This window comes from Labeo rohita, chromosome 23 (assembly GCF_022985175.1).
Source record: "Labeo rohita strain BAU-BD-2019 chromosome 23, IGBB_LRoh.1.0, whole genome shotgun sequence".
Taxonomy (NCBI): Eukaryota; Metazoa; Chordata; class Actinopteri; order Cypriniformes; family Cyprinidae; genus Labeo; species Labeo rohita.
Window position 1 is genome coordinate 4,991,515 of NC_066891.1, and position 16,308 is coordinate 5,007,822.

Here is a 16,308-nt window from a genome sequence, read left to right on the forward strand (position 1 = left end):
TCCATGCTTCAGAATGACTCAGTTCACAGTGAATGCAGTGAACTCGTTTACTGTATGTGTTGTGAGTTACAGCATTTCACTAGATTTGTAGTGAGATGTGATTTTGTTAGCGTGTTTTCACTGAAGCTGGAGTTTTTCTTCAAAATAAAACTATACTGCTGTTTCCGTCAAAATAAAAGCTTAAAAGTACAGCTAGCGGTTTAAATGGGTACCGTTACTGCAGTCCAACTTCAAAATATATCTTTCAAGTGTAGAAATTAACAAAGAAGTATTGTAATTTCCCTGCTGTAGTGTAAAGCAAAAATAATATACTTATGAAATGCTCATTTTCATTTATTTTGCAGCACAGTTGTTTTACAATATACGGCTATTACTGTCATTGTCATTGTTGTTGTTATTATTATTATTATTATTATTATATCTAATTTGTTTGGCTTCCTAAAACACCAATGTGAATGTATTTCACATGTAATTCACTGACTTTTTTTTCTGACTTTTTGGAACATGGGTCAGAGCACTTAATTTTGAACTCTCAAAGTGCGTTAGACAGAAGAATTTATCTTTAAAATATACAAAATGTTACATTTTTTTCCAAGTCTTCATTTATCTTTTTTTTTTAAAAGGGGTCATTGGATGCTAAGTTCACTTTTACATGTTGTTTGAACATTAATGTGTGTTGGCAGTGTGTGTACACATCTACCCTGTAATGATAAAAATCCATTCAGTGGTTTTTAATTAATCTGTAAAAATAATATTCCCTTTTTCAAATCAAGCCATTCTCAGATGCCTGTTGTTGTAGCGTCACACCGACAGAGGCTGCTCCCACGATAGTTGATTGACATGAACGTCTTACCTCAGATCAGCTGTAACAGTCCAACCTCCATGTTTTGATGCCGGAGCAGGGATGTAAGTTAGACAAGAATTGAGCGAATGAGGTGTTGTGTTGCTGGATGTAATAATGAATGTAGTGGTCGTCATTTACTCCTGACATCTGAGCTGCTGAAGATGCAGTAGATTGCATTTTTTGTGAAGGGAATGCGCTTCCTGATCTACATATATCCATCTATGTTCACGCAAATCATTCATGATCCAGCTTCACTTACAGCAGAAGTGTGTATAAGGGTTTTTTTATGAATCTTTGCGATCGCCTTTGCTAATAATGTGCTAGTTAGCAAGTTTCGAGGCTAAACGCGGCTAAAGTAAACAAGCTCGTCACTCCACAGAGAGAAAAGAGGGGGGGGCGAGCAGAGCTCATTTGCATTTAAAGCAGCCTCGACCAGAATGGGATGATTTTTGCAGAGCTGATTTTGGCAAGGTAAAAAGGGTGTTGTTTTACACTACCATTGAGAATTTTTAACCAAAGTATATTATAGACTTTTCATTAAGACCCTAAAGAATCATATCAAGTTGTGGAAAATGGGCATCCGATGACCACGATAAATATCGTATTGTGGACTTCATATCACAATATCATCGTATCATGAGATTTTGATATTGTTACATTCTTAGAAACAAGCGATGGAAACGCCACATTTAGAATAAAAATCCCTTCGTTCACAAAAAAACGTTTTTGAGGTGGTTTTTGACTTGTGTGAATAAAGGTCAATGTGATGGAAAGGCATTTGCTGAATAAATTCCTCCATACACATCAAAAAAGTCATTTTTAAGGAAAGATGCATTAAACTAATCTTAAGAGACAGTTAAGTATGGAGTATTGCATTAAGTATTGCATATACCTAAAAATATTGTGTTTTCTTGCAAAAGTGTTGCATTTTCACCAAAAAAAAAATTCTTGCAAAGTTATTGCGTCTCCTAAAAAAATTAGCATTTTCTCATAAAAGTATTGCATTGGCTTCAAAAGTTTTCATTCTCTCGCAGAAGTATTGCACTCCCCTGAATAGGGATGGGTACCGAAATTTTTTTGGACCGGTTTGTATTTGGGTCAGTGCCAGACTACTGATAAGCTTCAGGACAAACAATACTGTTATCGATACTTGCGTTGTTTTATCTCTGTATACTTCAATGTTAATGTTGAATTAGAAGATGCTGCTTGTCATTTTCCTTTACTGAATGATGTGGCCGACATTTGCTCGACGTGCGTTTGATATCCATGCACACACTGATGGACAATCAGTCACGCCGACAAGAGTGAAACGTTCAAAAGTGTGGGCTCATGTTAAAAAAATTGGTGACACTAATGTCAGATGCAATATATGCAGTAGTGTAATAGTGAATAAAGGAGGCAACACTAGTAATATAAAGAAACATTTACTAACAAAACACATCTATCTCATGCAATGCGCTGTATTTACTTTGTCTCCAGCTCTAACTTCTACTCGCGACATACATTCACATCAAATGTCAATTCAGTGGTAGAGTTACACTCACGAGACACTGCACTTATTCACAGTCACAAAAGTGCATTATTTCCGTTAGCCTTGCCGGTTAAACATTTCATTCGAGTGCCTTTCTAACATGCTCTTTTTCAGAGCAAGTACACCTGAAGCGTGTGTACACTAAAAGGCCGGTCAAACATCACATGATTACTTCTTAGTTATCATTTGATTGGGCGAATACTGTCAAAAACACGCAAGGTTTATATATAAACACAGTTAGTTAACGCTATGTCTAAAGTAAAAGTAAACAGTTGAAAGAAAAATGGGTGTGTGCAGCTCTTAAAACTACAGTACTAAACATGCTGTCAATGTCATCAAAGGGATAGTTCACCCAAAAATGAAAATCTGATGTTTATCTGCTTACCCCCAGGGCATCCAAGATGTAGGTGACTTTGTGAGTAAAAAAAACATACACAAACAAAACCAAAATAAACCCTGCGACTCGTGGCGATACACTGATGTCCTAAGACACGAAACGATCAGCGTCTTAGGACATCAGTGTATCGTCACGAGTCACAGAGTTTATTTTGGTTTTGTTTGTGTATGTTTTTTTTTACTCTCAAAGATTTGGTAGCCGTTGACTGCCAATATTATGACTGACAGACTGCAACGGTTTGAGTTAAAAATCTTCGTTTGTGTTCTATGGAAGAAACAAAGTCACCTACATCTTGGATGCCCTGGGGGTAAGCAGGTAAACATCAAATTTTAATTTTTGGGTAAAAAAAAAAAAATAATAATTCTGTCATTATTTACTTACTGTCATGTATCGAAACCTGTATTAATTTCTTTCTTGTGCTGAACAAAAAAGAAGATATTCTGAAGAATGTGGGTAACCAAACAGTTGCTGGTCCCCACTGACTATGATAGTAAAAAAAAAAAAAAATAAATAAAAAAAAAAAAAATATATATATATATATATATATAGAAGTCACTAGGGACCAGCAACTGTTTGGTTACCCACCGGTATCGATAAGCAGTATCGGTATCAGTATCGATAAAATGTAAACAGTACCCATCCCTATCCCTGAAAAAGTTTGCATTCTCCAACACAAATTATTGCATTTCTCTGAAAAACTGTGTTCTCTCTCTAAAATATTGCGTCCCCTGGAAAACTTTGTATTCACTCACTACAGCACTGAAATAAAGGAGTTTTAAAGGAGCACAGAAACATTGAAATTTATTTTTTCCTCCAATTTTACTTTGTTTACCATTCCCATGTCCTCTTATAGGGGCTCCATAGTAAAGACTTTTACTGTGTTACAAAATGCTTATATTTCAAATAAATGTTGTTCTTTTGAACTATATATTTATCAAAGAATCCTGAAAAAAGAACCACGGTTTCCACAAAAATATCAAGCAGCACAACTGTTTTCAACTTCAACAATAATAAGTTACAAGTTTCTTGCACAGCAATTCAGCATATTAGAATTATTTCTGAAGGATCATGTGACACAGAAGACTAAAGTAATGATGCTGAAAATTCAGTTTTGTGAATTTAGTTAGAGTTTACAATATATTCAAATAGAAAAGAGTTATTTTAGCTTTCAATAATAATTCACAATATCACTGCTTTTACCGTATTTTTGATCAAACAGCCTGTATGTGGATAAGAGAAGTTATACCAACCCAATCTTTTCAACAGTAGTGTGTGTACTTGTATTAATTCAGATTAATAATAACAATTCTAAGAACAAAAAGTAAATATCAACTAAAATCTGTAAAACAAATAAAAAAAAAAATCAAGTGTTTTTCTAGTTATTTTTGTCGTTTTTAACCACACCATATTTCCTGTTACCACTGACTTTTGAGAAATTATACTAATGATGTGAAACTTTGCCAAAAGATTAATAAGATAAAACTGGGTTTCCTGTTCATTATCAAAAGTAAACAACACATCTTTTTAGTGTATGAAAATTGAGAACACACACAAAGCCAGTTATACAAGTTCATACATTTTGCCAAAAAAAAAAGAAATATAATTGTACATTATTTATAATTGTGTATTTGCTTGATATCAAATCACGCATTATAAAACTCTGTCATTAGTATAATGTTCCTTTTTGTGATTGAGCATAACAGGTATTGGAGAATGTGATATTTATATTCACTTCACACCCCTGGATGTTTCCTCCAGGTGACGCCCCGTTCCAGTGCAATCAATGCGATGCCAAATTCAAGATCAACTCTGACCTGAAGCGTCACAGTCGGGTTCACTCCGGCGAGAAGCCTTATAAGTGTGAACTCTGCGAGTACCGCTGTGCCATGAAAGCCAATTTAAAATCGCACGTGCAGCTGAAACACAGTGCCTCCGACTCCTTCCGCTGCTCCAAATGTGACTTCCAGTGCTCCACCAAAGCCGCCCTTCGACATCATTCCCGCCAGCACCAACCCGCCCAGCCTTTGCAGTGCAGCGAGTGCAGTTACTCCTGCTCTAGCAAGGGGGCGCTCAAGATCCACGAGCGTGTGCACTCGGACGAACGGCCGTTTAAATGTGAGCACTGTTCGTTTGCTAGCAAGCAGCGTAGTAATTTGTTAATTCACAGGAGAAAGTGTCACGCGGATAAACCGGAAAAGCAGGTTAAGTCCGGACGAGGAAGCGGGATGGGGGAGGAGCCACCCAAACCTCTTAGCTCGCGTTACCGTGCAAGACTGGAAGCGGCAAGGGCGTTTCGTTGCGATTTATGCGAAGCTTCGTTTGTTAGGGAGGATTCTCTTCGCAGCCACAAGAGGCAGCATAACAGTAATGCGCAACAACCCGGACAAACCTCGGTTGCGACCGACACGCCGTCTTCTTACAGCACGACGCATCTTAAGATCATCATGGCGCCATCTATAGGACCGGAGGCTACTTTTGTCCAAGCTTCCTCAGGAAAGCCTGCAACTGTTCTGCTCAGTCCGGAAGATCACGATGTTCTTTTGAACCCTGTAATACAACACGTCAACATGCTAGGACCAGAATCCGGGCTCGAGCACCAGACAGTTTTACTCACTCAAATTGACTCCGGTGAAACCACCTCTCAAACCAGTACTCAAAATTTTATCGCCTCCTGTTCTGCGTCCGCTTCCGACGCCACGCACACCATCATAACATCCTGTTCTGACCTGGAAAGCCTCCACAAGCTCATCCAGGAAGGCGGGACTGAGGTTACGGTGGTGACGGAGGCAAATCCGACGATTAATGTTGCAAAAGAACCCTTGAACATTGATGGTTCCTCATCTCAGGATGTGTCTAAGCATGCAGAGGGTGAAGATAGTTTAGAAATGGGCCCACCAGAAACCATTCTTGTTCAAAGTCTCCCTTTGTCGATTTCAACACAGGACCAACAGGCTAACAAGTACCATTTGTCTCCACAACATTTATTTTCAGACTCCAATACGGTGGACATCAGTGATTCGTAGTTACGCAAATAACGAGATTTCACTTTGATAGACTTTAAATAGGGTAGACGGCATATTGAATTTAACAGGGATGAAAATGAGGCTGTGAGGAATGATTTTACAGCTGTTTTATGGATTTTTTTTCTACTGAAAATTTTTGTTGGTTACACATGCTGTGAGATGGACAGTCTGTAAACAGCAATACAATCCATTTTTATTCCTCAAAGCCGTTTTCATTCCTGTCAAAAATTAAATATGGCACTATATGGATTAAGGTCTGTCGTGAAGGTAAAATTAGTTGTTTGTTTCATTACTTTCCTTTTTTTTTTGTTTGTTTTTTTAATCCAACCAGTGTTTTATTCATGTTGTGTTGGAATTACTGTAATTTAGGACTGCAAAATGATTACACTGTAAAAAATAAAAATTTGTTGAGTCAGCTTAAAATAATTTGTTACTCTACTGCCTTAAAATTTTAAGTTCAGTCAACTAAAATAAGTTTAGTCAACTTGAAATGTTAAGTTGTACTAAAAAATATTTGTGTTTGCTAAACTTGATGGGTAAGTGGGTAACCCAGCTGCCTTAAAATTTTAAGTTGATTCAAATCAAATATTTAAGTTGTCACTTTGTATAATTTAACATTTGAAGTTGAATAAACTTTTTTTGAGTTAACTGAACTTAAAATTTTAAGGCAGCCAGGTTACAAATTATTTTAAGTTGACTCAACAAATTGTTTTTTGCAGTGTAGTCGCAATTAATCGATTTAAAGTAAGTTTGTTTGCATACTACTCTGTATATTTATTATGAGTATATAAATACACATACATGTGTACAAAGAAAATTTTTTAGATTTATATGTAAAATATTTATATTTATATATAATATAAATTATATACAAGTAAAATATTGTTTTAAATATATACATATATGTGTGTATTTATATATACATAATGAATATACACAGTACACACACAAATAGTATGTAAACAAACTTTTATTTTGAATCGATTAATTGTGACTAATCATTTTGCAGCCCCACTGTACTTATAAGAATTATAAAACTCAGAAATGTTTCAGTTGGAAATTACAACAAAAGACTGTCGGAAATGTAGGAAATGATAACAAAAGACTGTACTACATTCATTCACATTGAAATACAATGGAAGCCCACAAGGTAACACTAGTAAATATGCTGTTGAGATTAATACCTAGCTAACTCTGTTCAAACTTCTGCCGTTTTGGTTTAATCATGCACATTAGTGAGAGAATTCAGAGCTTTCATTAAATTAAGAGTCTGAATGAATCTTTTCAAGTTGAAAATGTGTATTTATGGCAATTCCATTAATTCTGACAAGATCTGAATGCAGCGTAACGTATAAAGGTTGGCGTGTTGGATCAGGGAGTCCCTGTTAAAGTAATATTGAATATTAAAGTAATGCATAAATCAAAAGTGGACGAATTATGTTTTTTCCTCTCTTCTACAGTGAAATAAACATTCCCCTTTTTTAAGTCAGTGACTTGTTTCTTGTTTTACCCTTTAAACTGTGTTTTTGTGTATTTTCGGGTTTCCAGGTGGTGTAGTGGTTAACGCTTAGCGCTGGTTAACCAAAGCGTAACCCTTCAAGAAATATACTCTACACAAATATATTATCTTTCAAAAGTTTGGGGTCAGTACGATTTCTTTTTAAGAAAGTAGTATTTTTATTCTGCAAGGATGTATTAAATTTAAAATGCATCAAAAAGTGATCGTAAATACATGTATAATGTTACAAAAAAATCAATTTTAAATGAATACTGTTTTTCTGAACTTCATTCATCAAAACATCCTGTTTTCAACATCGACAATAAACGGAAATGTTTGTTGAACAGCAAATCAGCATATTAGAATGATTTCTGAAGGATAATGTGACACTAAAGACTGGAGTAATGATGCTGAAAAATCGGCTTTGCTTCACAAAAATAAATGACATTTTACAATAAATTCAAATAAAACCAGTTATTTTAAATTGTAATAATATTTCACAATATTGCTGTTTTGACTGTATTTTTGACTAAATAAATACAGCTTTGATAAGCATTAAAAGACTTCTCTCAAAAGCATTTAAAAGTCTTACCAGCCCCAAACTTTTGAATGTTTGCTTGAACAGGTTGCTTGTTGCAATTATAAAAAGTCTCAAGTCAGTTTTATATAAAAAAATTGTTAACTTTATTTTTGAGTATTAGCTAACATTAACTAACAATCAGTTTTGTTACAGCATTCATACGTGTTTGTTAATGTTAGTTAATACATTGTTCATATGTGACCCCGGACCACAAAACCAGTCATAAGGGTCAGTTTTTTTTTTCAAATTAAGATTTATACATCATGTAAAAGCTGAATAAATAAGCTGTCCATTGATGGTTTGATGTTAGATGTTAGAATCTGCAATCCAAAAATAATCTAAATATTAAGAAAATTGCCTTCAAAGTTGTCCAAATTAAGTTCTTAACAATGCATATTACTAATCAAAAATCAAGTTTTGATATATTTACGGTAGGAAATTTAGTATCTTCATGGAACATGATCTTTACTTAATATCCTAATTTGGCATAAAACAAAAATCGATCATTTTGATCATCAGTCTATTTTTGGCTATTGCTACAATTATACCTGACTGGTTTTGTGGTCCAGGTTACATATTACTTTTGACTTTGATTTTAAAAATGTATTTGTAAAAGGTGAAATTAACAATAATTTTAACTCCTTTTTAGTTTATATTAAATAATGCTTTTAGCAATGAATTAAACATTGCTGTAATGTTACCTAGTTTCCAAATAGCGTGTTTCTTATCACCAGGGATCTTTGTCACAAAAATCCCTTCATATCTTCTATTCTTGTTATTACTCATTGCATTCTTGGTTCTTATGAAAACCAATACACTAAGCGGCACTGATGTCATTTTTTCCCGTTTAGAGAACGAATAAGCTGAATTTCTCAATGAAAAAGGAAACAGAGTTTACTCAGTGCATTAATTGTTTTAAAGCAAATGCTTTCTTGCCTGTAGATGGCAGTGCAAACTTCAAAATCCTGTATAGCCCGACAACCGACTGAATTAATCTCCAAAAGGCATCAGTCATCTCTTATCTGGTGTTTTCAGTGTAATTTAGGAAATAAAAGTGAACCCAGCAGATATTACACGCATATGGGCTTTGATTTCACTCCAGTCGCTGATATCCACCTTGTAGCAGTTAACCAATGCCTACATATGCATGCGAACTATCGCATTTCCTGTACTGACAGTTATGAGATAAGATCTTTCAGGCAGTTGTAGAGATGCAGATGGAGACACATGAAATATGAGTGCTGCATTTTGCCTGTGCGTGCATATGTCTGACCACCAGTCTCATATCAGGCCATTTCCCTGCCACAAACCATCAGCGAGAGCTCAACTAATCCAACCAGATAAAGCCTGTGACCTCTTCCTCTTAGAGGATAGGTGAGCTGGAGAACACCTGTTTGCGCCGGTTTTCTACCAACAACATGCATTTCATTTTTTACTTACGGTTAATATCATCTTGAGCGACCAGAACCAACTGAATGCATAGCTCTAGTGTGTTAATGCGTATCTTATTAGATTTTTACAGTAGCCTAAATTGCAGAATGAATCAAATAAATTCAGTTATTTATTTATTTAGCTTTTTTGATAACTGATATTATTAGAAAGTGTAATTATTTACTTTCTAATCATCGCTTCTACATGTGAAATAAATTCCACCAGCCATGGCGATGTGTAAATAAATATTAGATTTTTTAGAATTTAATCAGAATTTAATATTTACTGTATGTTTTATTGTTGTTTTTGTTTATTTGTTTTTTTGTTCAGATTCAGTTCTATTTTATGTATGTATGTATTTATTTATTTATTTATTTATTTATTTATCATTTTATTAATTGATATTATTAAAAAGTGTAATTATTTACTTTATAATCATCACTTCTACAAATAATGTGAAATAAATTCCACCAGCCCTGGCAGTGTGTAAATTATTTATTTATTTATTTATTTTTTATTTAATATTTACTGTATGTTTTGTTGTTGTTGTTTTGTTTTTGTATGTTTGCTTGTTGTTCAGATTCAGATCTATTTATTTTAATTTATTTTATTTTATTTTTTTATTTTTTTATTTTTTTGATAACTGATATTATTAAAAAGTGTAATTATTTGCTTTATAATCATCGCTTCTACATATAATGTGAAATAAATTCCACCAGCCCTGGCAGTGTGTAAATTATTTATTTATTTATTTTTTATTTAATATTTACTGTATGTTTTGTTCTTGTTTTTTGTTTTGTTTTTGTATGTTTGCTTTTTTGTTCAGTTTAAGATCTGTTTTATTTATTTAATTTTATTTAATTTTATTTAATTTTATTTTTGATAACTGATATTATTAAAAAGTGTAATTATTTACTTTATAATCATCGCTTCTACATATAATGTGAAATAAATTCCACCAGCCCTGGCAGTGTGTAAATAAATATTTGATTTTTCAGAATTTAATCTGAATTTAATATTTACTGTATGTTTTTTTGTTGTTGTTTTGTTTTTGTTTGTTTGTTTTTTGTTCTTTAAAAATGGACAGAAAATGCTTAAAAGGCACCAAAATAATAACCATCTTTCTGTGTCTAGATGCAAAAAAATCGGATTGTCCATTTAAAACTTTAAAAATAGATCTTAAAATGATCTTTAATGTTTTTTTTTTTTTTTTTTAATTCAGTTCAATTCTTGTTTTTTATCATTAATCTTATTAATAACTATGATTATTTACTTTACAATCACAGTGATTTTATCACAGCACTATATCCCATGTAATATATTAGATTTTATTATTTTATTATTCCATTATTTTTTTTATTTTATTTTATTTTTTTACATTTTTCTCATTGCTATTAATAAGTAACTATCTTTGATGATTGGTTGTTTGTCAGTGGTGGTCTCTGTGACAGTAATTGATGTTCCAGATGCTCTAAAAACAGCCCCTGTGATCTGACGTCACTTTCCTCATATTTCTAAAAGCATGAGCTCTCCACTGGACAGAAGTCAATATTTGGCGACCTCATTGTCACTGTCCCCCGCTGCATTCTTCAGACAGCCGTGTGTTTGCATGGAAGTGAAGGCTACATCTGAGTGGGAGTCTCACAGGGACAAGAGCGCATTGATTTTTCCGTCAGTGCTAATAGATTTAGCAGCTCAGTACTGACCGCTCTCTCTCTCTTTCTCTCTGTCTCTCTGCTCAGAAGAAAACACTCGCTATGAATGATGTTCAAACAGAAGCCAAGGCAAACGCTGTCAGACGTGCCGTGTTGTGATTATCCAGCGCTGCGTGAAGCTGTACTGTGCGGTGTGTACAGTTTGAACAGATATCTGGAGAAACACATCAGGACACTGTGTTTCTGAGACCGTGCAGTCCATGAAACGCATGAGAGAAAACCACAGAGAACTTTGCTGTGGTGGTTTATGTGGTTAACTAGGACTAATGCATGCTTTTTTTTTGACGTGCAATCAAAAAAATAACGTTTTTACTTTCCTAATATTCATTTCTGCTCTTTTGGGGCAGTATTAATTAGTGTATATTATACTTCTGTTCATAATCTTTCATAAAAATGTCATTTAGTAACTTTGTCTGTCTCTGAAGTAACTTTATTAACAGCTGACATTACCATGTCTGCATTTTTTAAACTCCTACTATGAGTCAGTTTCGTGTGTATATAATCTAATCTTTTCTCCTTGAATATGTTTGATGGTTTTCATGTCCTTATAGGCTCAACAAAGAGCGCTTTTTTCATACGAACCATTTTTTGCAGTATAGGGTGTAGAAACCATTTTCAACCAGAAGTTGTTAGTAAATTTTACAAATAATAATCAAATGTGAAGTTTTGAAGTAGAAAGACTGAAATCATATTTTATGCACTCTAATAAGCCTTCATTTTATTTATTTACTGCTGTATTTTGTCTTTATTTATTTATTTATTTATTTTACACTGTAGGTAGTTCTAGGTGGATTATATTCATTTTATATTTTACATACATTTATATATATAAATTAGATGAATTTGCAGTTATTTATATATATTTTTATTGTATTATATATATATATATATATATATATATAGATTAGAAGTAAAAATACTTTATTTATTTATACATTTGCTTATTTTTACATTTTTGACAACATTTATTTATTTATTTTAGGGCTGTCAAGCGATTAATCGTGATTAATTGCATAGAAGATAAAAGTTTGAATTGCCTAAATGTGTGTGCACTGTGTGTAATTTAATTATATAATATATATATATATATATATATACACACACACACACACAAATTAATGTATATTTTTAAACGAAATATGCTATTTATGTACAAAATATTTTTATTTATATATAATATAAATTGTATAAAGATTATAATAAATACATGTACTTGTAAATTAAAAACATATACTCAAACTTCTATCTTGTATGCGATTAATCGTTTGACAGCCCTAATTTATTTATTTATTTATTTATTTATTTATTTATTTATTTATTTATTTATTTATTTTACATTGTAGATAGTTCTAGGTGGATTAATGTCACAAAAACGTGTGCAGGTTATATTTTACCTGAACATTTTATTTTATATTTTTCTATATTTTTTATATTTCTACTCTGGAAAAAATCAATAGTGTAGAAACCAAATTTCAATCCGAAGTTGCTAGTAAATTTCACAAATAATAATCAGCTAGTAACACATCAAATTAAATGTGAAGTTTAGAAGTAGAAAGACTGAAATAGTATTTAGTGTTTTATTTATTTATTGTTTTTTTAATTTTAATTTTATTTATTCATTTATTTTACATCATATGTAGTTTTAGGTGGATTCATGTCTCAAAAACATATTTAGGTTATATTTTACCTAAATAAATAATAGTTAATAATAATTTTGATGAATTTGCATTTATGTATTTTACTTCATTTAATTTTATTTAAAAGAAGTATTTTCGAGGGCATTTATTAATTTATTTATTCATGTATTTCTTTTATTTTGGATATGTACATTATATTGATATATTTACATAACAATTCAGCACAATAAATTCTCACTACCATAATGCATTTTTTACAATTTTGATTTATAAATTAAATTCCCATTTTTTTTGAAAGGTTTTCACATTAATACATTACATTAATGAGAACTGAGAGGGGACATTTGCTTGATTTTAATGAACACTATCAAAAATGTTAATATAATTAAGTAAAATATAATTCTGTGTAATTCACTTACATATGTGACCACAGACCACAAAAGGGTCATTTTTTTTTTATTGAGATTTATAAATCATACAAAAAAGCTATATAAATAAGCTTTCCATTGATGTACGGTTTGTTAGAATGGGACAATATTTGTCCAAGATGCAATAATTTGAAAATGTGGAATAAAAATGCAAAACAATCAAAAATCGCTTTTAAAATTGTCCAAATGAAGTTCTTAGCAATGCATATTACTAATCAAAAAATAAGTTTGGATTTATTTACAGTAGGAAATTTACAAAATATCTTGATGGAACATGATCTTTACTTAATATTCTAATGATTTTTGGCATAAAACAAAAATCGATAATTTTGACCCATAATGTCTTGTTGGCTATTGCTACAAATATACCCATGCGACTTTCAAGACTTTCAAGGTTTTGTGCTCCAGGGTCACATATCATCCTTTAAACAAATAAAACTCCTGGTTTTGTTCAACTGCTAGTACATACTTCTCCTAAATGGCATATAAACCCCCTACATTTGTCAGTGCAATCTTCATTTCCATGAGTGTGTTGTAATTCCCTCATCTGCCTATATGAGTCACTAGTATCCATAAAAAAACACTCTCTCTTTAAACACCGATAACCTCTAATGAGAGCAATCAAGGCAAGGTGGTACTTCTAGAAAATACATTTTGTCATTTGTTTGTTTGTTCCCCTCCTCATTTCCGTCAGCATATTTTCCTCTGCCCTTTGCATACATGTAAATCTTTGGCTCTCAGTCCGGAGAGCAAGTGAGCATAAAACTCAGCGTCTGACGTGTCAAATGCATGCATTTCGAATCCGAAAGCATGATTTGTAGGCTTTTATAATGCACATGAGGACTATTTCAATGCTTATGAAACTTTTGGCACAGCCTGTGTTTTATTACACAAGGGAAGTGGCCCAGCCCCCTCTTCTCGTTTTTTTGCGAGACCCTTAATGCAGGGCCCTTGTAAAATGCCATTATGCGTAAAGATGATTTCTATGTGGGAACTGCATGGCTCTCTCCTGCTTCTCTTTGATGTATTATCTTACAGACTTCCAGGATCTAATCCCAGCCACCCCTCCTTCTCTTTCCACCCTACTTTTCTTCATCTTTTTTGGTCGGCGAAACAACTGGAACTATTTAGAGATCTTCTTTTATCCTGTATAAGTTCAGTTCATTGTTTTGCACTGAACGAGGACGTATTAATACAAATTACATGTAAAAAACGAATCCCTCAGGATGCAATATTAGCAGCCGGTGAAGTCTGGGGTGTTCGGGCTGGTTTGAAAAGAGGGAAAGGAAGCTAAAACAAACCTCTTGATACTGTAAAGCCCTTCTGGGTTCCTTCCTTCCTGTGTTTGAGATGTCAGCCTTTGAATGGGGTCGTAAAGAGCCCCCCAAAATGCAGAAGTACCTTCACAGCTGCTTAAAGAAAGCGTATATTGCGATGCATTCCATCCTGACGTAAACGCAGCTAGAAAAGGTGTCCTTGAATCAGGAAACACTGCAGGCACTTTCTGTGAATGAGGGAGAAAATCAGTCTTGACTCTTGTGCAACAAATGGACAGTGGAAAAAAGGGGCTTAACCTTCAGAAAATGAGATCACAGGAGATCAAAACTACATATTATCTTTTTTCTGTAATCCTAGTTTTTCAATTTGTTACGAAGGGCAGCAATAACAGTATTATTGTAGTTATAATAGGTAAAACCATAAAAAAAAAAAAAAAAATTAAAAATACATTTAAATTGAAAAATCAAATATAAAAAAATAACTTATTTTTTATTTCAGCGTAATGCTGAATCCTTAAAAACTGTCTAAAAAAATAAATAAATAAAAATCACAAAAATACACAACGAAAATGAAAATACACACAAAGAAAATGAAATATAATAATAAATAAATAAATACATTTTATTTAATACCCACATTTAAAGTCATTTTAATTGAAATTTCTTATACTGTTAAATCTCTTGAACTTCTTAATAATGCAAAAAATAAGTAATTAATTTGTTTATTATTTTTTATTGTTCTGTTACTCAAATTTAAAGTCTTTTTCAAAAAACCATTTTTTTTTAACCTAAAACTGAAAAAAAAACTGTCTAAAAACAAATATCTAAATAAAATAATAAAAATTACAAAAATACACAACAAAATAACTAAAACCTTTACATTTACAATTAACAGGAAAACAGAAAATGAAATATAATAATAATAATAAAAAACATAAAAATAATAAATAAATAAATAAATTTTATTTAATACCCACATTTAAAGTCATTTTAATTGAAATTTCTTATACTGTTGAATCTCTTAAACTTCTTAATAATGCACAAAAAATAAGTAATTTTAATTGTGCATGAATTTGTTGTTGTTGTTTTCTTTAATAAACTGTAAGGCTATATTTTATTAAACGATGTATAAAAGAGTTTTTTTTTTCTGATACCCAAATTTAAAGTCTTTTAACTGAAAACCTTTTTTTTAAACTAAAACTGAAATAAAAATTAATAAAAACTGTCTAAAAACAATTATATAAATAAAAATCAAAATAACTGAGACAGATAAATAGGTAAATATACAGTTGAATATTTATATAAATTATTCAATGAATATATAACAAATATTTTTTTTAAATATTACAAAAATTATCATTTTATTTCAACTTAACTGTCATTAACATAATGTAAAGTGAAATAAACTATTTAATTTACTTTTTTTTTTACTTATTTAATATTTTAACACCCAAATCTGAAGTTCTTTTTAATTTAAATTTCTCTTACTGTTGAATCTCAAAGTTCTCAATATATACGTTTTTATAAAATGTTACTTTTCTTCATTTCTTAAACTTAAGTTTTTTAAATACATTTTAGAAATCTCACTTTTTTATTAACTTTAATTATTCTTTTAGTTAGTGGTTCCACCGTAATGGTTGGAAACAGTCAGAGTGATATAAACATTTGATGTTATTTTTATTCTGGGCAAAGTTTGTGTAACTGTATAAAATGCATACGTTTCGCCTCTAATACTTCTAAAATGAAAAGTGCCTACAACACTCACTTTTGAGAGATAAAGCAGAAAGACAATACTTCAGTGTTTTGTGTGATCTTAACTCACAACTGGGGGCATTTTCTTCTTCTCAGCACTTCTTTTTATCAGACGTTGACGCAACAGCTCTGTCCTGCTCTTTCACAGTTTGATAACAATATGCTTTTGACCTTTTTTTGTTTTGTTTGCATGCA

At 32.0% G+C, this 16,308-nt stretch overlaps 1 protein-coding gene across 1 annotated transcript in view; it reads left to right on the plus strand.

Moving 5' to 3' along the window:
* The window catches only part of zfp64 (zinc finger protein 64 homolog (mouse)), an 11,008-nt gene extending 3,724 nt beyond the window's left edge, over nucleotides 1-7,284 (plus strand). The window contains exon 6 of the mRNA XM_051096995.1: nucleotides 4,531-7,284. Coding sequence (XP_050952952.1) covers nucleotides 4,531-5,795 — 1,265 coding nt within the window. The 3' untranslated portion in view covers nucleotides 5,796-7,284. The remainder of the gene's footprint in view (nucleotides 1-4,530) is intronic.
* The last annotated feature ends 9,024 nt before the right edge of the window (nucleotides 7,285-16,308 follow it).